The 22,507-nt window shown below is 47.3% G+C and overlaps 3 protein-coding genes across 4 annotated transcripts; all 3 read right to left on the reverse strand.

The window, feature by feature from the left end:
* Positions 1 to 1,815: 1,815 nt before the first annotated feature.
* LOC118693494 (globoside alpha-1,3-N-acetylgalactosaminyltransferase 1) lies at positions 1,816 to 8,687 on the reverse strand. Its single transcript, XM_036394135.1, has 6 exons — positions 8,623 to 8,687; positions 7,810 to 7,872; positions 6,623 to 6,673; positions 6,488 to 6,523; positions 3,753 to 3,887; positions 1,816 to 2,500 (listed from the first exon to the last, which is right to left on the reverse strand). Exons 1-6 carry the CDS (start codon positions 8,685 to 8,687, stop codon positions 1,816 to 1,818), a joined length of 1,035 nt encoding a protein of 344 aa, XP_036250028.1.
* Positions 8,688 to 13,139: 4,452 nt separating this feature from the next.
* SURF6 (surfeit 6) lies at positions 13,140 to 15,819 on the reverse strand. The gene is made up of 4 exons (XM_036393798.1): positions 15,661 to 15,819; positions 15,052 to 15,267; positions 14,386 to 14,477; positions 13,140 to 13,948 (listed from the first exon to the last, which is right to left on the reverse strand). Exons 1-4 carry the CDS (start codon positions 15,752 to 15,754, stop codon positions 13,277 to 13,279), a joined length of 1,074 nt encoding a protein of 357 aa, XP_036249691.1. The 5' UTR covers positions 15,755 to 15,819; the 3' UTR covers positions 13,140 to 13,276.
* A 471-nt stretch (positions 15,820 to 16,290) lies between these two features.
* Positions 16,291 to 22,452, reverse strand: MED22 (mediator complex subunit 22). 2 transcript variants are annotated; one of them, XM_036393807.1, is made up of 4 exons: positions 22,315 to 22,452; positions 21,705 to 21,785; positions 21,233 to 21,441; positions 16,291 to 17,698 (listed from the first exon to the last, which is right to left on the reverse strand). In XM_036393807.1, the coding sequence occupies exons 1-4, from the start codon at positions 22,435 to 22,437 to the stop codon at positions 17,506 to 17,508; spliced, it is 606 nt and encodes a 201-aa protein (XP_036249700.1). In that variant the 5' UTR covers positions 22,438 to 22,452; the 3' UTR covers positions 16,291 to 17,505. The 2 variants fall into 2 exon arrangements, with proteins under 2 accessions (XP_036249700.1, XP_036249699.1); XM_036393806.1 differs by having other exon boundaries at positions 16,291 to 17,704.
* Positions 22,453 to 22,507: the final 55 nt, after the last annotated feature.

Genomic DNA, 22,507 nt, shown 5'->3' on the forward strand with positions numbered 1-22,507 from the left:
ATGTATCTTTCTGGCAATATTTGGATAAGTGTTTTTCCTCACCATTTTGGCTTAGATGAGGTGCTTGGTTACCCAACATACATGGCAGGGTGTTCAGTTCTGGTTTAGTTATGTAAAGGAGCATCTTCCTCCTGCACCACATCACCAAGAACAGACTGGAGAAAATGTAATAAAGACCCTTTGCTGGATTAAGCACAAATCAGCTAACCCAGCTGCCACTGGGGCTTTGCGGCTGGAGGTATTTCAGGTACCTTATCTATATTATGGGTCCGTGAAAGCTTTTCTAATTAGTCTTCTGGAAGATGAAATGCCTGCAATGACAGTGGCAAGTGCCATTTCCAGCCTGCTCACGGGACTGAAATGGCTCGTTAAGTCATCTGCAATCAGTGGTGGGGCCCTAAAGCTTTGCATACTTGATTCCCTGCCATACAGCAATTTTCTCATGTGAAGAGAAGCAGGAACAGTCAGGCACCTCTTCCCTATTTTTCCTCTCTCTGCCAAATTAGCTTTTTTTTTTCTCCTCTTTTTTTTTTCTTTTTTCCTTTCCCCCCCCCCGCAAGCTGTTCCCTTAGAAACAGCCAGCTCACCCTTTCACCCTGCTCCTCCTCTCCCCGTGGCCTCTCTGCTGCTCCCTCCCAGAAAACAGGGACTGAGGTGCTCAGCCCCTCTGTAGCACAGGGAGATGACGTTTGTGGCAGCCCTGCTGTGACAAGGGAGGTGGCACAGGCACCCCCTGTGTGTGACCTCAGCTGGCAGCCACGCCGTGCCCACCCGAGGGAGCTGCCAGGCTCTGAGCGCCTGCTTCAGCTCCTCAGCACATCCAGGGAGAGGGAATGTTAACCCCAGCTCCAGGCTGAACTCCCAGCTCCTCCAGAGCATTTCATTGTGGGATGAAATCATCCTGTTTGCTGGAAAGGCATCAGCTCGTGCTGTCAGCTCCAGCAGCTCCTCGCCAATTTATTTCACAGAGCTCAGAAAAATTGGAAAGGGCTGGAGCAATGGAGAGGAACATGAACATCTCAAAACCAGATTTTCTGTGTTGGAAAAGATTACATGATCCACAGAGACATGTGACCCAGGGAAAAGGTTCAGAGCACATCTGTGATTGAAATAAACCTGAAGAAGTTCAGTCTGCTCTGAGCTGTGCCAGTTCTGTCTAAACTTGGGTCTCCAAAGCACAGGCTGGAATTTGGGAGATAACTGCTAGATGAGTTCACACTGTTTGTCCTGTCAGACCAGGGCTCTTACTGGCAATGCCTGGCACCAGCTCTCTGCTGAGAATGTCCAAGAAGTCCTGCTGCACACCAGTCAGGGATAACGAGCTCTGAGCGCAAGTTTCCTCCTGATTCTGACAAAAGGTGTTAGTATAAATCACAATTCAGGAAAATTTATTGCCCTGCAACGTTCTTTTTTTTAAAGTGAAAAGGTCTTTACCAAAACCCAAAGTCTTCTCCTCCACACGAACGTCAAATACCATTTTGATTTTGTTAAATTTCCACCAGACCTCGGGAAAACACTCATCAAAGGCAACTGCAGCCATGCATTGGATAACTGGCCTTGTGGATGCTTTTTTGTGTGCTACAGCCTCAAGCAGGATGTATTTAGGAAGAGTGGGAATCCACAAACCTTTTCAGTCTCACCAGGACTTTGAGTGCTGCTTCTGAAATGCATTTAGACCCTGCTCTCCAGAGGAACTGTGAACATGGCCCCTTCCCAGTTTGCTCCTTCCAGGAACAAAAATTCAAGGTGGGGCACATTCTGCAGGAACTAATTTTGGTGGGTTTGGCTGCGTGGAGGATCTCTCTGCAGGGAGGATCAGTTTCTGACCTCTTTGTAGTTCTTATTCACCGTGGAGAAACGTACGAGGTGGATTTGGGGGGGCTTTGGCTTCCTGTCATCCCATATGTACTCTGGAGAAAGCAGCTTGGAGGGTTTGTGGGACAGGAAGTGCCTGTTGAGGTGACTCTCCTCCTGCCAGACTGCCATGATCCCGTTGGCTTTGTCTGCCAGGATGGTCATGTGGCACATCTTGGTGAACTCGTAGACTTTCTCCACCAAGCCTCCAAACACGGCTCCTCCATAGTAGAAATCCCCTTCTCCCTCGGGGATGAAGGCTGCTGAGGAGCTCCTCCTCTCGTAAGGGAACTGCTCTCGTGGCACATCGAAGTATCCAGGGTGGATGGCTGCCACCATGTCCCCCAGGGTCTCGGGGCCCCAGGGGTTGTGGAACACCATGTCAATGTCCAGGCAGAACAGGTAGCGCACCTGGCCCTGGCTCTCCTTGGCCACGTGCCGGTTGATGGCCTCCATCCTGCGCATGGAGATCTCCTGCCAGCTGGGGTATCCCTGCACGGGGACGGTGACCAGGCTGCGCCCTGGCTGCAGCTGGGGCCGGGGGATGCTCTGGGGGCTGTCAGTGAAGATGTAATAGTTCACCCTGTAGCCCCTCAGGAAGTGCTGCTCCGCCGAGTCCAGGAAGCGACGCACGAACCTGGTGTACCTGAGCAGACACAGCCCGTGGGGCACAGCAGCAGGGACAGGGAGGGCCTTGCTCTGGGCCTTCTGCAAGGGCAGGGGGGGATAGAGGAAAGGGGTGATGCCTCAGGTTTGGATTTTGTATTCTTCAGATTCGGTGCTGCTCTAGTGTTAGGGTCTGGGCTTCCTATTAGGGGATGGTGAGCTCTCTGCACAGAGCAGGGAGACAAAACAAGGAATTCTATTCTTTTCATGAAAAAAAAATCAATTCAAAAAATTGAATTCTATTCAATTCAAAAAATTGAATTCTATTCAATTCTCCAGCTGGTCTAGCTGCCCTAGCTTGGTCTAGGGGACCAAGGACAAATGATTCAAATCTCAAGCCCAAGAGCACAAACAACGTGGGCTGAAGAGAGAAAAACAAGAAGGATGGGACTCCATAACCTAAAGCTATAACTGGACAATTAACTCCAATATGCAAATGGAGCAGAACTCATAAAAGTGTGAGACCTCAATTTTTGGTGCCCATTTTGGGTTGTGCTGCCCAAGGTGGACCTGTTGAGGCCCCTTAATAAATCCCTACTTTATTCTTTAGCTCCATCTGGTCTCTGTTCTAGGGCAGCCTTCACAAGGCATCAGGGGAATGGCCTTCAGCTGAAGGAGGGCAGGGTTAGATCAGATTTTAGGAAGGAATTGTTCCCTGTGAGGGTGGGGAAGCCCTGGCACAGGGTGCCCAGGGAAGCTGTGGCTGCCCCATGCCTGGAAGTGTCCAAGGACAGGTTGGTGCAACCTGGTGTAGTGGAAGGTGTTCCTGTCCATGGCAGGGGGTGGAAGGAGATGAATTTTAAGGGAAAATGAATTTTAAGGAGACGAATTTTAAGGTCCCTTCCAACCCAAACCATTCTGGGATTCCAAGGGGATGTGTGGTGGATTACGAAGAGCACATTAGAGAATGCAAGACAAGGAGTGGGGAGAGTTCACTGATTACCACTGCAAGAATCCACACACTACACTTGCAACAGGTGGAGTGGAGGGTGAGGATAAGTGGATTATCCCAATTTTGACCAGCTCTAATTCCCAAGGCACCTGCTAATTCTTAAGAAACACTGTCCCCACACCTCAGGTACCTCAAGTTGTCTGTGATTCCAGACACACTACATGGGCACAAACCCCCCCTATAAACTGGGGCAAATTTCAGGGAAAGGAAAGCCAAAATCATCTTCCCACAGAGGAAGGGCATCACCCCAAGGACTGTGCCCACTGAGTGCTTCCCTTACTTTCCCACAGCAAAGGCTGTCACCCCTATGGTGAGGTTCAGGGGTCTGTAGGCGCTGTCCAGGACCTCAGGATCAAAGGTCCCTTCCCAGACGATGGGGGCCAGCCATGGGGTGACTGTCAGCACATCCCGGCGCCTGGAGGGGGAAAAAAAACACAAATGGTCATGAAATGTAACTGTTCCTGTTGGGTTTGAGGCCAGTTAATGGGAAAGAAGCACAAAAAAAAGGCAGCTAGAGGAGTGTGTGAATCAGCATTAACTCACCATGGAGGGTATTAACCTCAGATATTTTCTCCCTACACTCTTATTTGAGGTTACAGAGCATGGATATTTCAATTCCTGTGCTGAAATTAAGCACTTAACACATCAGCAAAAACCTGAGGATCTGCTAAAATCTCATTTAAGGACTTTTCTGCTTAGGAGAGTTGAATGACCACTGAACTCTCAGAATGGGAAGCTGTGCCTATTTCCTATCAGCCTGATGCAGATTAAAACACAAGTAATAATAATAATATGAAAATTACTATTAAATATAGCCCATTGCTGTGTTATTAAAACACAGCTTGCAGCATGACAGCTTATTTTTCCAGTATTTATATATAGCTCCAACACATTCAGATAGAATTTAAAATGCTGTATGCGAGCCAGCATTCAAATGTGTAACAAAGTTAGAAAAAAAACCCCTTAATCTCCTGTGAGGGAAGTGGAAATACTGACTATAAATGCAGCAGAGCCTGATTCTGCCCCTATTGCAGCTCTGCAGTGCTGTTTCAATTTGCTGCTTTGTTTTCAGTGTTTCATTCTTACCTTTTTGATTTTAAAAGGAGATGTCATTTATGGTGGAATTCACCCCAGCCTGCTCACATTCCCTCCAGACCAGGAGCTGGAGCCCTCTGCTAATGGAATTTGTCACACCTGTCAGAACTCAGAGCATCCCTCCGGGTGTCCAGAGTTGCTGAGGACCCCACCAGGGGCTCAGAGACCCTGGCACACAGCCCAGAGCACCTGGAGATTTGATTGTGACCCCTGGAGCAAGCTGCCAGCTTTGTATGAGGACATGACAGTCACACAGGTTTAAGTGGTGTAATAACAAAATGATCACAAGGTGAAGATGTAGATTTTAAGCTTTTTGGTGTGGAGGTTATGGGACAAGATAGAAGAATCTGGGCATGTCCAGCCTTTCTCCTTCTTCTTCTTCTCCATTTTCTGCAGTGCTGTTGGCACTTTGGGATTGGTTTAGAGTAGAAGTGCACTGTCTAACACAGATGATAGGTGTTGGGAATTAAGTGTAAATATGTTCTATGTAGTTTGTAGTATAAAAGGACAACACTACCTCAGGGGCAGTCAGAGTGCCTGTGGCTGCCCTGCTGAGCAGACCTCGGCTGGGCAGAAGGAAAATTTTATAGATAAGAATAAATAAACAACCTCAAGAGCGAAAAGTGAAGAGTCCAGACTCGTTCTTCAGCCGCATGGGCCGAAGCAGAGACATCCTGCACATCTCAGGGCAGCAACTGACAACCAAAACCCGAGAGCACCCAGCACGTGGCCACACCTGGGGGCTGCCAGGCTCCCACCTGACACAGCTCCAAGATAAAACAGCACCAGGAGCAAACTGGGGGAGCTGTGGGGAGCAGCCTCAGGCAGCAAATCCAGCCAGATCCTCCAAGCCAGATCTAATGCTTTCAGTCTGAGAGGATACAAGAATAACACTTTCACTCCTTCCTGCAGCAATGCCTGTGATTGAAAGATTAAATTATACAGGAAGAAGAATTTGGGTTGGGGAAAATGTACTGACTGATCTGTCCTGTTTCTGGGTTGATTATCCTCTTTATTGGAGAGGGAAGGAAACAGGCATGTTCACTTCTCTAAGCTCTGTAAATTTGATTTTAAAGGGCTGCCCTGGGTTTCCCAGTGAGTCATGGTCATCCTCTCAGTGCCAGTGAACTCCTTCCAGAAGCATGAAAAGCTTCAAGATTCTCCCCTCATTTAACCCAGTATTTACCAGCTGATTTAGCACAGAAATTCATTCCAATACGGAAGAAATATTCAGGCTGAGCACATCCCGAATATGTGGGGGAAATAAAATATATATGTGTGTGTGTACCAACAGGGTGTGTTTATCAGCTTGCAAAGGAATGTGGCTGTTGAAGGTGAACTGCTCCAGATAAAAGTCAGGCCAAAGGAAGCTGTAACAACCTGAGCTGCACACAGAGTTTGTCCAAGCCACTTCTTAGTGCTGCTGTCCCAAATCTTCCCTTAAACTCCCTGCTTTGGCTTCATCTCAGAGATTTGGCTGTGTTTGCTGCAGGTCACACAGAGCAGCTGCTTTATTTTGCCCTGAAATGGGTTCAAAGCTCTCCCACAGCTGGTTCCAGCCTCAGCACAGCTCCAGAAGGTATTTCCCACTTACAGATATTACAGATCTGTAATATCTTACATACAGATAAGAGAAGTAATTTCTTACTTACAGATCTGCCACCTCAAAAAGAGTTCCTGGCCTCGACAGAATGTGTGCGTGCTAATGTAATAATTGGGAATTAACAGGGAGCGTGTTAATGAGTGTACAGTCACCAAAGGCAGCCTCAGAGCAGCACAGGCAGCTGCTGACACACCCCTGTGGTTGGATTCTCATGGAACAAGGTCCTGCTCAGCGTGCCCCAGGACTCTGGAACTGTGAGTGCTGCAAAGTGCCCAAACCAAACTCAGCAGAAACAAAGTTCAAACAAAGAAACTCACTTTGGCGCCAGCACTCTTGGCTGCAGATAAAATAATCTGTAAAAAGGAAGAAATATCCATTGAATAATACATGAATATGCCTGGAGGAGAGGAGCAGCAGTTTAAAGGTCAGGAGATAAAAAAGCCAGTACTTACTGGGGGAAAAGCTGGATTGGCTTCTCTTGTGTATATTGGAGTTTTGTGGAGCTGCAGGATGGGGTGGGAAATGAAAGGGATTGTCATGCTTTTCTTAAAATATCAACCAAGTTTGGCTTCAGGACCTGCTGAATCCAGCCCCAGCTGCTGTGGACACTGGCCCAGGGTTTGGCATCACCTGCACACACCTCCAGGGCTCCCCAAGGGACAGCTTTGGGACAGAACACACAACACAACAGGGACAGAGAGGTGCTGGCAGCAATCCCAGTCTCTGAGGAAATCAGACTGGGGTTTAGGGGTGAAAATCCTTGTGGAACTGTCAGCAATAATCATGTATGTGCTCCATGCCCTGCAAAACTGTTCCTGGTCACCTGGAGGGCTGAACTACCTGAGATAATCACATTTCCAACAGCATTCAGAGAAATAAGCACCTGACCAGACACAGTGGTTTGGAACGGGCTGGAATAATCAGAAATACCTCCACTAAACATATTTTTTTTTTCTATTTGCATGGTTTGGTTTTGTTTTCACAAGAACAGCAGGTCATGGGAAAAGCCACAGCTTGTCATGTCCCAGCCCTGGGGCAATGGGGCAGTGGGGAGGTCCTGGGGCCATGGCCCTGGCCCCTGCACAGAGTAAATTCCCTCCTGTGCAGCTCTGGGCACCCAGGCTGGGTCAGGTGCCAGCTCAGAAGGCATTTCCCAGCAGCAGCTCCCCTTCACCTGCTCAGGTGCAGCCACAGCACAAACACATCCAGGGGCAGATCCCAGAGGGAGGAACAGGAGCCTGATGAGAACAACTGGGGCTTATTCCTGCCTGTGCCAGAGCTCCTCCTGTGCCTGCTCATCTCCCTCTGTTGTTCAGGTCTCTGTCTAGTGAGTGGACACTTGGAGCAGTTGTGCATGAGCAGGTGTGGGATTACACCCTGATAAAGAAGCTGCATTAACCTTCCAGTCCTGGGCTCTGGGACCCACAACAAACAAAGCCTCCCTCACCTGAGAGGCCCAGAGCTGTCCCAACAGGCCCCAATGGCATTTTGGGGTAGCTTTTTGTCTTGAGAGAGTGACTAATTACAGGTTCATAAATAAAGAATAAGCCCCTTGTTAACCACTGTTTGTGTTGTTAGGGAGGAGCAGGGCTGGAACAATGATCTGTGTTACTCACTAGGCACAGAACAAAATACTTACAAGATTTCAGGGCAGGGAAGATAGTAGGGCAGGTAATGCACCTTTCCACTCCCAGCTGCAGCCCTGTGAGAGTAAAGAAATGTTTTAAGATAGGAAATGTTGAAGGAAACCTTCCTAGGATTTTCCAACATCACCTAAGGACCTGGCAAAGATTTTGAGAGGTGACTCTGGCAAACTCCGTATCTACTTTATTAATTAGTGTAGGATCTGCTGTGTTCACATTTTAACACTGCTGAGGCAGAATGCCACTACCCACCGGGTGAAAGTACAGCAAATTGCAGCATCATAAAAATGCAATAATTCCTGATAATTTAATAATAATATTTGAATACTTAATGGAAATGCCTTATCTCAAATTCCCTTCCATGACTGAGCTTGCTCCATAAGCCATAATCAGTTGTCAGAATATTCAGTTACAAAATTCTGTGTTTGAAAGCTGTGATGTCTGATAGTTACAGAGCTGCCCCTGGTGTGAGTTTGGACTGTGTGAAGAGACAGAGAATCACCTCTGCTAAGGCCTGAGCTGAAATGTAACTGGAACATTCTACACTCAAGCATTTGTTTGTGAGTCACTATGGTCTTAGCAGCCTGATTTGCACCCAAATGCTCTTTTTTCCTCTTTCCCTGAGGACCTTCTCCCTCTACCAGTGCTCCTTTATCTATTACATAAATTGCTGTTCTTCCTTACAGCTCAAAGAGAGGCTTCCCATAAAATTTGTATTTTACAGCCTTTATTTTTGTGTTCCAGGAGTTTTAGCACAGGATTTACACAGGATGCTTTAGGTATGACCGAGCTGGCCAGCAAATCCTTACCAGATAACTGCAGCAACAGCACCCAGGCAGACAAGAGACCCCACCAGCACCTTCCTGGAAATCATCATCTTCTGGAGGAGAAGGAAGGGCAACTTCTGAATTCCAGCAGCTTTCATTCTGCAAAGAACAGACATAAAGGGAAAATCTCACTGTAAGTGCCTCACTCTGAGAGAAATGGATAATTTCCTCAGAGGATGAAGTTTCTTGGTAGCTTCTCTTTCAGTCTTTCAGAAGTGATAAACACAGAAGGCATCAGACTGTAAGAGCCAGGGCACTGAGGCAGCATCTGTAAAATGTCTGAGCAAGTTCTTCATTCCAGGGAGCTTTAACCCCAGCTCTGGTGCATGGGGAGCCTTTCTGATTTCACCCCACTTTCTGTAGATTCCATTTTATCACCTCAAGCACACACCCTTTGCAATTGAATCAAATCACCCCCTCCTGTGCTATCAGGGAGCTAACACAGTTATCACCTGGGCTGATTAACTCACCTTTCACAGTCCAGGAACCACCTGCAAAGGGGGCACATCCTGCAAAGGTGCCTGAAGGAAAGGTAAACTGAGGTCTGAGACCAGCAAAGGAGCATTGCACAATCCTAATGCACCTTGGGTAAAGGTTAAGCCAAGGAAATGATTTCCTCCACAACAACCATGAAAATCAACTTTCCCAAGCCCAGCAGTCTTACCTTAAAAGCTCAAATCAATCTCTTTTTCTGCTCACTGGGAAGCATAGTGAGAACTTTTGTTGGTCCCTGTGATGAACACAAAATGCATTTGTGTGGTGTCTCCAAAGGGGTTACAAGCACATTAATTGTTATTCCTTTCATTATTACCTTCAGTGAGGACAGCAGCAGGGAGCTGGGGATCAGGCTCATGGGTTTTCATCTCACTGCTGCTGTCTGAGGCCCCAACCTGTGCTCTCCTGCTGTCTCAGGGCCCAGCCCATGTTCTCCTCCTTCCTCAGGACCCAGCCCATGCTCTCCTCCTTCCTCAGGACCCAGCCCATGCTCTCCTGCTGTCTCAGGACCCAGCCCATGTTCTCCTCCTTCCTCAGGACCCAGCCCATGTTCTCCTCTCTCCTCAAGCCCCAGTCCTCCACACCAACTGCTCTTCCAGGCTGGGTGCAGGGACCAGATGTATTTCCAGTTAGAGCTTTCTACTTTCCAGAATGTGATTGGAGCCTGAAGAGAAGGAAAAAAAAAAATAAAAAGAGAAGAAGGCTGTTTATCAACCATTTATAGGGATGGTAGTATTTATACTGAGGGGAGGGACTGGTACATGATGCTTCTTGGAGGGTGTTGAAGTAATCCCAGAGATGATTCCTGGCCCTTGGTAAGGCATGGGACAGTGCCCATGGATCTGAACAGGCAGGAGGGATTTTCCTGCTTTAATTTCTTTGGCTGGAAATAGACAAGTGGCAAAAAGTTCTTTAATTTGCTTTACTGTGTTACACAGAAATCCTCTCTGGTGCTTCTCCCTCACTTTCCTTTGAGAGAGTCTAATTTGCTTTCACCAGGAAGTATCACAAAATCCTCCTTAAAAATAATGACTGACTATATATATATATACACACAAAATGTATGTATGTGTGTGCATCTATATAAAAATATATCTTAAGGCCTTCCACCGCTTAAAGCCTTCATGGATTCATGCTGAGCAGCTCTGGATTCCTGCCTAAAAATGCTGCAGATCCACAAACACAGAAAGAAGTACAGCCTTCCCCCTCAGGCAGCTGTTCTGTGTTTTGACCAGCTTTATCTCACTCCTGTGCTAGTTGTGTCATGAGAGCTGCTGTGCTGACACCAGGATTTGTCAGTGCCACGTTTCTTACCTTGTGCTTGATGCTTGCAGCACATGGAAAGCAGATAAATGTGCAGAGGGGGGGATCAAGCAGTTGTTTTTCAGGCATTCTTTGAGAGATGGCTGCACACAGAGCAGGTAGGAAAGCCCTTCTCATCAGCAGGCTTCCAAATTTCCAGCCAGGATCTCACTTGCTGCAGTCCAGGTCTGGGATCTCCCTTTCCATACCTGAGGGCTCTGATGTTTCCTCCCCTCTTCTCTCCTGTGACCTCCTTCAATCCTTCTTTGTAATTGTCTAACTACAAGATCTGGGATTATTTCTGTCAGTTCTGACTGGGCTCTCTTTATTCAACCCATTCTCATGAAATTGGTTTCAAAGCACCCCAAATTCCCCTGCTGAGCCTTCAGCAGTGAAGTAAAGCTGGATTGCCCCCCAAAACTGAGAAGCTGTCACAGCTCACACATCCCACAGGACATCTGCCTGCTTTGCAGGACCTCAGCACTGGGGTGACATTCAGGATGTGCCCAGATGCAATCCATGTGTTTTCTGTGGAACCTCTCCCAGCCAGGTCTGAGGCACATAAAACCTGGTACTTGACTTCATGGAAACAAACTCAATTTCCAGGCTATTTGTTTTTCTAAAACATCAAGCCCTGACTGAATCCTGTTTTCCTTGGGGTTTGCAGCCCCTCCCAGCTTGATGCCACTTTCCATTGCATAAATATCCTCTCAACATTTCCACCCAAAGCATAAAGGAATACACAAACAATCCCTTTGCAGAATCTCCTGGGGATTCCCATTTTCTGCACCTGACCCATGCTCTTATCTCCATGGCATAGAGAGGCTGAGAGCACAGAATCTGGGTGATGGGGAAGGACAGAGGATCAAGAACAGAGAGAAGAAAGGGGACTGATATCAATTGGACAGTAAAATTAACACAGAATAAAAAAAAAGTGGGTGTTTGGTTATTTTAGTGCAGTTTCAGCTGTTGTAACAGGCATAGAGCACTTCCATGTGTCTTTTTACAGAGTAAACATCTAATCCCTCAGGAGGATAAGTACACATATTTTGAAATATTACATCATTAGGAGCACAGCTGATGCATTCCCCTCTTATTTTCAGTTTCTGTGGTACAAACCTGCCAGAGCACTAGAGCCAGCTGAGATTGAAACATCCTTTGCATCTAAAGCCATCTCACTGAGGTTTACCTCAACTGATTTACAGTTTAATATGAATACAAACAGAAATTAAATAGATGTGGTTGCAGCTGATGAAAAAATCTCCAACCAAATAGAAATCACAGCTAAAGCATTTTTAATAGTTATTCAGGTTCCTCGAATTTGTTCAGTTTTTTAAAAGGGATATGGCTGAAAGTAGCTCTGTTACTCCCCAATGAACTTGCTTGACCTCCCAGAACAAAGCATTACTTTATCTTCAAGCCCTGCTTGGAAGGCATTCTGGACAGCTGATAAATACCTCACTTGTAGAGAGTTCCATGGAAAATATTCTTTACAGAGCAACTATTTCAGATTTCCAAACGTGGATTTCAGATTTCTAGAACTGAAGTGGCAAACTGTGAGTGCAAGGCTGTTCAGAAAGTGAAGAAAGAGAAGATATCCATGGGGAGAGGTTTCCTTGCTGGACTCCAGTGTGGAACAGGCTGCAGGAACACAAATGTGTTCAGTCACACCTGAGGCTTGAACAGGAATTTAGCACAAAACCACTGCAGAGTCTCAGATTGCAGCTGCACCAGGGAGTTACCTGGGCTCTGGCAGGGATCCAGCTGGGGAGCACTGCACAGCACAGCCTGCATTTCCCTCACAGCACATTCATCAGCTTTAGTCATAAGGCAAAAAAGAGCTTCTTCCAAAGAGCCAGATCAAGAGAATTCAATTGGACTCAATTAATAACATCCCTGGGCTCAGTACAAATTATCAGTTCACACCAAGCAAGATCAGGAGGGCATCAGCAAGGTTTGACTGATCTCAGGGGCAGAGTTGCTTTATTTTGTGGATGGATTGTTCCCACCAATCTTCCCCAGGCTGAATTGCCAGCAGCCAAGCTGTACTTTCCCTCCTGAGCTGGGCAAACAGCTGCTCAAGTTCACATTTGTATTTCTGTATAAACAACAATAAAAGACAACATTGGTAATGACCAAATACAATTTTGCACTGGTGAACTGCACAGAGAAGAAACCCTTGCAGGCACCTGTGGTTGCCAGAAATTTTTTTTAACCTAATTTTTTATTATTGCCAAAGACAGACTTGGAGCCAATCCTTCTACCATCAGGATCAGTCAGTGTGTCCTATGGATGATCCAAAAAGATCAGTTAGCTCCACAATAATAAATCCATGCAGGTGTACATGTGTGTTTATAGCTATATTGACCTAATGCTGATAAAACATAACTTATAAAAGAACAGCACTGCCTAAAATTGAAAATTATTTCCAGTTTTCTTGTGGTGAGGAGGATAAATATATCCAAGATGCACTCTTCTTTTCAAAGGTATTGTCCAAGTTCACATAAGCAAAGGTTTTACAACACCTGCAGTATCTTTGTGTTGAGATGAATCCCATGTTTGGGCTTTTTGCCTTTTTGTTTCCTCCTTCCCATTCCCAGGGGATGCAAAGACACTGCTGCTGCCCATCAGAGGAAGTGACAGCAACTGACATTTCCCCTTTAGAAAAAGAGTAATTCCTATTAGAAATCAGCCAGAAGGTGTTTCTTTAGGATAAAAAACTTTATTAACAAACATACAACTGTTTTTTTTTAGTACAATGAGGCTGGGAAGCTGTGGCCTGGGACAGTGACAGCCCCATGTGACAGACCCTGGAACCCCAGTGCCAGGAGAGCCTCGCTCAGTTTAACCCAGCTTTTTTCAAGTCCTCTGGCAGAACTCGGCCCTTCTTCCGAGCCCTGGCTTTTTTCTTCTCAATCCTCTCCTTCTTCTTCTTCTGGATGTTCTTCTTGCGCTTGTCCTGCCGCTGCTGCATCTTCTCCACCACCCTCACAGTCCGTTCCTCCCACTGCTTCTTGCGCTGGGCTCTGCGCTTCTCCTTGCGCTTCAGGGCCTCCTTCAGACGCTCCTCATCATCACGGATCTTCACCCCTTCTGCCTTATACAGGGCATTTGTCCACTTTATCTTGGTCTCCAGCTCCTGAGCTTTCTTCTCGTCCTTCTCCTTGAGCTCCTCCAGTTTATTCTTCCTGGCCTCCAGCCTGCTCAGCAGCTGCTTGTAGTTCTTGCCTGTCAGAGGAGTGATATTGCCTTTCACTGCTTTCCTCTTCTCTTTCTTCTTCTGGATCTTGTTTAACTCATTCTCTTCATGAACTTTAACCCTGTTGAAGACAATGTCAGCTTTGCTCTCCTCCTTTTTGTTTTCTGGCTCTGCTGGTACCTCCTCAGTCTCTTTCTTCTCCATTTTTGCCTTCATCTTCAACTCCTTCCGCCGGCGTTTCTTTCTCTCTCTCTCATACTTCCTTCGCTGCCTCTTCTCCAGCACTGCAGGGGTTAACTCCTTGGCATTATCCTAAGGAGGAGGATGGACATGCATGAGAAGCTTTAAAGGGTTAGAGCAAAAGTGGGCTGTGCCCCAGTTCCTGATTTCAAACTCCTCCTCAGAAGCACCACCTGTGATGTGAAGCTGTGACTCAGCTGTTAGAGACACTAAACACAGTTAACAACATTTCAAACCCTTTGCTTTCCCTCAACAGCCTGTAGCTGTTCCCTTGCAGGCTCTCACTACTTTGCTTTTTCCTAAAAATCACCAAAGGCACGTTCTCTTTGAAGCTGGCCACATCTTTTCTCACAGAACACACAGAGGTCCCCTGGCAATCCCTACAGGCAATTCCTTATGAGCTGGAATCAGCTCAAACCCTGAGATCCTGTCCCCACACGCCCTGGGAGGCTGGGGAGGATTTCAGGTGCACAAACACACATATGAATACACATCCAGAGTCCCCATACCTGTCCAGAAGCCTTTTTAATCTTCTCGTGGAGTCTCTGACGCAACAGACTGATTGCAGAAACAGAAGGGGAACTCAGTTCACTTTTACTTCCTGAAAATGAGAGGGAGAAAATAAAAATACTTAAAAAGCAGCACCAGCTAAACAGTAGCACTTTCTCTGGCTATGGGAAAAACTCTGGGAACTCTTTAGATGCTGTGAATGGAACGGAAAATCCAAACAAACCCAGAGTTTCTATTTCATTGGTTTCTTTAGAATTTCCCCTTTCATCATTCAACACTGCCAGCAGTGGCCTGGCATGCCCTGGGGCTGCCTGGCAAGCCAAAGACAAGTACCAAGCTTGTGGAACAGAGAGGCTCAGGACATCTTTTCTCTGTGATCTGGCTTTTCATTGTCATAAAGGAAAGCTGAGCTGGCAGGACAGGGATTGCATCCACGTGTAATTTCCAAAGTTACTCACATGCACAAACCCTCTGCAGTTCAGTTAAACACTGTTTCCAGAGAGCCACCCAGTGGTGATGGCACAAATTCCTGTCCATAGGCAGAAGCTTCTGGGACACATGAAATAAGCAAAGATGTTCCCAATTTAGGCTTTCCAAACAAGACTTGTGTGAAGCAAGAAAAGCAGCCAGTTCAGCCCAGGCCATGGCAAAGCTGAAATTCTTACCTGTAGCCAAATTCTCCTTTCTGTTCTGTGTGCCACCTTGTGGAGATGATTTGCTGGCTTGAGGAGCTGCTTTCTGTCCTGGAGTGGGTTTACTGGTGTTAGAAACATCCTGTTTGGCTGAAGGAGCATTCTTCTTCTCAGTTTGCTTCCTGGGCTTCTTTTTCTTCTGTTTTTTGACCTGTCTGCCAGCATCCTCGGGCTGGCCTGGCTTAGAGACTAGAAAATAAAAACAAATTACACAAAATAGGACAATGTCACATTTCCACTCATAACATTCAGTTATTACTGAACATTAGTGTTCCAACATTGCAACGGCATAGCTAAATGTTCAAAAATTATACGTTCTGGGATTTATTTAATTAGATCAAACATCCTCTAAAACCCCAGCTCTCCACATCCATCGCCACAGTGAATGGAGACCACTGACTTCCAGGGCTCCCAGTACAACGTGCCCAACGTGTTCGGGAGCTCCGTGCTTGAGCAGATTGGTTTTTTTTGTTAGAAACCGGCACAATCCCGGGCCAAGCCCCCGTGGGGGCACGGCTATCGCGCCCAGCCTCCCACAAACCGGCCGGAGAGGACAGAACCGAAGCGTTACAGTTCCAGTACCAAATTTCCTCTTCCGCGACTCCGGGGTGTGCTGCACGCCGGCCCTCCTGGCCAAGCCCTGCAGGTAGGAGTCCTGGGCGGCCAGGCTGGCCATTGCCACCCCGGGTCCCCGAGCTGCCCGGGGACGGGGACAGCGTGGGGACAGCGATGCCGCCCTCGCGGAGCCCCGGCAGGCAGGAAGTGATGGATGGAGCGCGCCGGCCGGGAAGTGACGGCAGCGCCGGGCGCACGGAGCGGCCGCGCCGGAGCCGCCCCCGCCGGGGCTGCCCAGGCTCGGCACGGACCGACGGCGTCCGTCGGTCCCGCCAGGGGGGCTCCGGGCTGTCCTGAGGGGCTGCGACCTATTGTATTGCACTAAAACGGATCTTAGAGCGATGCCCGCTCCTTCCAGACGCCTCCCCGGAGCCCCGCGGGCAGCCCCCGGTTCGCCTCCGCCGCAGGTCCCAAACCTTTGTTTGCCAAAGCTCCCTTTACTGCAGGACAAAACCCTGCACCGGGGTGAGGTCTCCAGAGCACGGGCGAGGTTCGTGATGGTTTCTACAGCCCCTGCAGGGAGCGCATCCCCTCCTCGCATGTGCACGCTCATAATTGTGACATTTTCACAAAGCCTCGTGGCTGAAAACAAACGCCTTAAAAATTATACAAAACAGTGAGTTTTATTTAATCACCTAGTTACAAAAATAAATGGAATGGAAGAAAAAGAACGAAAAAATAATAGCAAAAATTCACATCCTAAGAAATGAGACATTACAGCAGAAAGCTGGGGAAGCTCAGCTCAGTTGTTGGAATGCCCTGGTGGCTCTGTGGTGCCCCTGACACCGAGCTGGGGTGACACTGTTCAGGTCAGTGGCATCTCCCTTTCAGCTGCACAGCTCGAGCCAAGGCAGAGCCACCACAAAAGGAAAGGACAGGAGATGTGCTGAGCTGCTGAACAGCTGCAGACCAAGCACCAAATGTGTTTCTTTGGAAGGAAACTGAGAGTAACCGAGTATTCCTCACTGCTCTCAAGATTTTTTCATTAGACAAAACTAAAAGCCAGCATAAACAGTGGCTCCATGTTAGGTCAGACTACATTATCAGGAATTTCTGTGTAAACACCGAGGAAGGAATCGACTGACTAAAGCATGACACTGCTTCTCTTTGTGGCTTTGAGCAAGTGGTGTCATTGATCCCTCAGTCTGATCCCTGCCTGCCTGTTCTTCTTCCAGGGGAGGAACACCCCTCTTCCATAGGGGTCTCCTGGGATCTTCCTTCCAAATCAAGAGTTCAAGTTTGTAAAGCATTTTGACAGTGAAGACTGTTGTGTAAAAATACTATAAGACTCTTTACAGTAGACCAGAGGTTGTCAGATGCCACCCTGAGAGAGCTTTAAAGCAGCCAGAATGTCAATAACCTTGGGAAGCAGAGTAAAAACCCCAGCACAATCACTGCCCCCATATTTGGCTCAAGTTTATCCCAAAGAAATTCAACTCCTAACACTCACATGGAAACAAACTTCTAAGACTTCTAATGAACTCTACACACAACTACCACGTTAAAGCAAACCCGACTCTAATTTGTTATAATGAGATTCACTTTGTGTCTACACATCTCTATATCTCTTATGGACAGGAGCACTCCTGGCAAGGTCCTGGCGTGGAGGAAGCACTGCAGCCATGCAGGGAGCAGAGCCCTGCCAGCACAGCTCCAGTGCCTCCTCCCGGCAGCAGGAGCCGCTTGCTCAGCACAGCAGGAGGAAGCCTTCCAGCAGCGCGGGGCCATGCCCGGCTGAGCCGCGGATCCTGGGCAGGAACGCTCGGCGGGGCCATCCCCGGCTGAACCGCGCCCGGCAGCAGCGGATCCTCTTCAGGAATGCTCGGCGGGGCCCGCCCCGTGCCCGTTGACGTGCGGGTGCGAAGGGGTGGAACTCTGCGAGGTGGCAACGCTCTGCTCGGCTGTGGCGGCTGCCAGGGGCATCGAGAGGCTCTCGGGGGACAGCGTGGCAAAGTCTTGTCTCCAGTAGGCTTCGCACAGTGGGAGATCATTGCTGTCACACAGACTGTAGCTTTCCAGAACAAACAACCCCAGTGAGGAGAGAGCAGGTGTGGTGACAGAGGAGGGGAGGGATGGAAAGGGTGGAGGGAGCAAGACAGAAGCAAAGCATTAAGAAAATGGCAAAAAAAATGCTGGATGTAAGGTCTGTGTTCATGAAATCATCCAAAGTTGTGTGACATTGGCTTTCCCTAAGATACCCTGCCAAGGGCTGGTCCTAAAATCTCTTGGGCCTGGTGAGGATCGGGGCAATTTTAGAGAAGAACTGTGGCTACAAAATAAAACAGAGGCTCAATTCTAGTCCAGACACTCCAAGTCTCTGAAAAGATCTGAGCTGAAGTCCTGGCACCCCCAAATATGCAACTTTTGCTTCTGATGAGTGAGACATGGACTTTTCCCACAATTATTTTACTTGGAATTAGACTGTAACCTATGTGAGGAAAAAATAGAAATCCTGCTTTAAATTTTACTTCAGCAAACAAACCTGCCACAATTGTTTTGGGGCGTGTCCCTGTCACAATAAAGAAGAACCCTATTTGCACCCCTGCCCTTTCAAGAAAGTGCTCCACAGGTTTGGATCTTCCATTGAAGCTTCCCAGTTTGATTATAAAATACTGACAGCTCCTGCCTTTTCCCAAAGAGCCTGAGCTAACAGTGCTTCTAAAAGCAGCTGGCTGGACTCCAACACTGGATGAACCTGCAGTGTGGGAAAATAAGGTTTTTAAACAACTGGCTAATTCTTGCCCATACTCTGAGGAAAACATAATGTGGAAGGGCCAAAACTAAAAAGAAACATGGAAGGAACTGGAACAAAACCAACACAAATCCCAAAGAGAAGAAGGAGCTGCACACACAAGAGACACCCAAGACAAAGTGAGTGCTGGAGCAGAAAGCAGCTTGCATTCAGAGAAAAACAAACCCAGGGGGTCAAGTGTTTTTGTTGTTGCAGCTTTATTTACATTTGTAATGTATGGACTGATGCTTAGGGAAATATTTTAAGTATAGAAATATGAGACAGTTCATATTGCACAAACATGAAACATGTGAGATTTAACCCCACACTCAAGACAGCTCCTGTGATCTCAGAGGAGAGAGCAATGGAACACAAATGCAGGTCTGGGGGTTAGGATGAGAGAGGGCAAGCTGGACTTGCAGTTACCACTTTGGGGAACAAGCACACAAAGCACCAGGTGCAAGCTGAGCTCTTTTCTGGCAGCATCACCCAGCTGGCTTTGCAGAAGTGAGAAGGCAGTAGGTACAGGTTTTATATCTGGGGCTTCTGTAAAATCCCTTGGAAGATCAGTCCCCAACACAGTGAAGCTGGGTTCAGTTAACAAAGACCATCAGGACTGAACCAGAACTACAATTCCTGTTCTGTCATAGACCTCAGGCCACGATTTCCCAGGAGAACCTGACCACAGCATCCACAGCTCATGGCAGGGAGCTGCTCCCCATGTTTCAGCTGTGTCAGAAGCACGACTGCTTCTCCTGCTGCCCCACTCAGAACAGTTCCAGAGCCTAAGCTCCACCCTCAGCTAACACTCCTCAGAAGTCAGGCTCAGTGAGCAGCTCTGCACAGCCCAGGAGCACTGGCCAGCCTGCTGCTCTGTCCTGGGAGGGCTCCTCAGGGTGTGGAAGGGGCTTCACTACTCCCCTGAGGCACCCAGCCAGTCTGAGGGCAGAGGGACAGCTCTAGAAAATTACATGATCACAGGGCAGGAAAACAAAGATTCCTTCAGGACAATCTTCTTGGGTTTAGTGTCAAGGACCTGCTTTTGGGTCTCATCAAAAGCCCCATCAAAAGCACATAAAAAGCCTGGCAAACACCTGTCCCTACAACTGACCAGGCATTCCCAGGACAGCAAGGAACTCCCCTTGGGGGCAAACAGGCTGTTGTGTTAAGAGCCACTGAAACATGGCTGTGACATAACAGAAACCCTCCCCCAACATTAGACAATAAGATTTCATTTAAAAAATTGTAATATTCTAATTATAAAAGGACTTTGAGTAAATCACTGTTTCTGTATTTACACAGACACAATTTCTTTGGTGCAGAAAAAAGACAGGAAAGAGCACAGGAAGGGAGGAAGTGCTAAAAGCAAATGACCAAGTGCTACACAATAAAGTGTCAGATCACAGCTCTGCAGAGCTGCCAGGTTTCCTCACCTCATGACTCATAAGAAAGAGCAGGAAGGCAAATCCATCTGATGTACACCAACATTTGTGTTTCCACGTTAGTTCTGCCAGCAAGGGTTGCTCTATGTGGCACCTGGGGCCAGGCAGGTGAACAGACCACGCCAGCATGGCCAGAACCCCTCAGTGCAAAAGTGAGAGTGACCAGCACACAGTGGTGGCAGTTTGGGGACAGGGTGAGGGAAGCACCTGCACATGTGGGGCACTCTCATCCCACACCACATCCCTCTGGATAAGCTCACTGCTATGTCATGGACCTATCAGCACCTGCACAGGTGCTTGGGTTTGTGATCGTCACAGCCTCCTCAAAAAACTGAATAAAGTTTGAAAAATAACTCTAAGTTTTTACCTCTAAGCTGTGTAATATTATTATCTTTTTACTCTTAAAATACATATATTACTCACAAGCAATGGCCTTACTTTCAAAGATATTGAGCAATTTAGTTGACTTAGCTAGGGTTATAGGCATTCAGCATTCTTAGAAAAATGGAAAAGGCAAACATAGAAAATCTGGTCAGTAAAATTTTAAGTAAGATTTTTTAAAGTTAAGTGTTTGTTTAAAAGTCCTAGAATTATTGCACTGACTTCACTTAGCTTGGAAAGTGCAGTCAAAATAACCAGGTTTACATTTGTTTTCTTCTGCTTTCATTTACTGCATCATTAACTAGAAGTGCTGGAGTGCATGACAAAAAAAATAAAAAATAAAGTGTCTGAATTCTCTAAAGTCTGTTTCCTAAATAAGAGGCTTTTAAAAATATTACAAATCCCACAAACAAATCAGTAATAAGTCATTCCTTAGAAAATCCTATCACAATACTTCATAATTCAATGAAACTGAGCAAGTCTTTTTGCTCCTTGCAAATGTTGACCCCAGGAGGACTGGAGGCAGCTGGGGGCAGTGGACTGTGAAGGAAAAGGCACAATGTGTGACCAGGTCACTTGTGAAAGGACTCACCACCAAGGTGAGGTGACACCAGCTGGCATCAGGACCCAGCTCAGCAGGCTGGTCTCTGCAGGGAGAGAGCCAGAGGCTCCTTCAGAGGGATTTCCCCCAAGGAAATTCATCTTCTTTTCTAATGATTACAACAGAAACCTAAGGAAATTACCTATCAAACCTGGGATGCTGTGAACATCTCCTTCACCAGTATATTTAAACCCTGTAGGGTATCTACAAGGAAAAGGCAGTTGCTTTAGTTGAAGAAATAAAGTCTGACCTAATTAAGAGTAGGACTGAAAATTTTTGGGGAACATTCTCAACACCTATACTCTAAGGGCTATTTGACAGTCTGGACTAACTACCCCAAAAAGGCCTGGAGTTGTAAGGCAGAGTCCACTGCCCTATTTGTACCTGGAAGAGTAATATTCTTCTTCTAGCTCGTACAGGTCAACGGAGATCTCATCCCTCAGGGCAATCAGCTTCTTGTCACACTCCTCCTGCAGGCTCCTCAGCTGCTGGTTGCGCTGGTTGATGGCCTCGTTCACAGAGGGGAAATCGTTGAGGATCAAGAACTGCTTCAGGTCAGACACAAGTTTCATCAGGGACTCACCAGCTCGGACCTTGCAGCAGCGAGAAAAATCACACATCAGAACAGGGCTCTCTGCTCCAGTTCCATCATCTCCCAAGCTGCTCCTTCAGCCCAAACTTTGGATAAAAACTCCCACAATGTGAGAATTCTGACAGAATTCTGACCCAGTCTTCCCAAACATGAAGTTACTCTCCTGGCAGCAGTCTTTGGGAGTGTTATAAAGATCCAAAAAGGAACCCAACAGCTCCTGCAGGACGTGCTGCCCACAGGTCTGAACAGTACAGTGCTACTCACAATATTTGCAGCTCTGACGTGCATCTCGTAGTTATCTTGTTCACCCTGGGTTGCTCGAGCAACTTGAGTTTCATCCTCAATCTAAAGAGAAAAGTACACAAATCCACCTCTACGTGCTTAAAATTCAAACAGACAATTACTATGTTATAAGGTACAATATATGGGTATATGTACACGGATATGTGTGTTGATTTCCTGCATATGTGGAAATGTGTCAATTTCCTATAGATGCGGAAATGTGTGTGAATTTCCTACAGATGTGGATATGTGTGTGAATTTCCTACAGATGTGGATATGTGTGTGAATTTCCTACAGATGTGAAATGAGATCACACATTATGTATATGAAATTTACATCTGTATGTGAATTACAGTTCAATTCACACAGTGACCAAGGCCAGGCTGAACAGGGCTTGCAGCAACCTGGAGACGCCTGAAGGCGTCTCTGCGCATTGTAGGGAATGGAACGAGACAATCTTTAAGGTCCCTTTAAAGCCTCCAACATTCGGGGATTCTACGGAAGGTTCTCCCTTCACAGCCCCTTCTTCCTCGCGTACCCCCGCCCTTCTCCGCTTAGCACCCGGGGGGGCGGCCAGCCCGCTCAGGCCCACCTTGGCCGTCTTGATGATCTCGGTGAAATTGTCCATGATGGATTTGACATCGTCCTTGAGGCGTTTGTTGTAGGACTGCAGCAGGGTCTCCTTGCTCTGCGGCAGCACCCGAGGCTGCGCCATGGCCGCGCCCTCCCCTCACGGCCCCGACCCCGCCCCCCCGCGCTCTCGCGAGATCTCGCTCGCCGTAGAT

This window comes from Molothrus ater, chromosome 20 (genome assembly GCF_012460135.2).
Source record: "Molothrus ater isolate BHLD 08-10-18 breed brown headed cowbird chromosome 20, BPBGC_Mater_1.1, whole genome shotgun sequence".
Lineage (NCBI taxonomy): Eukaryota > Metazoa > Chordata > Aves > Passeriformes > Icteridae > Molothrus > Molothrus ater.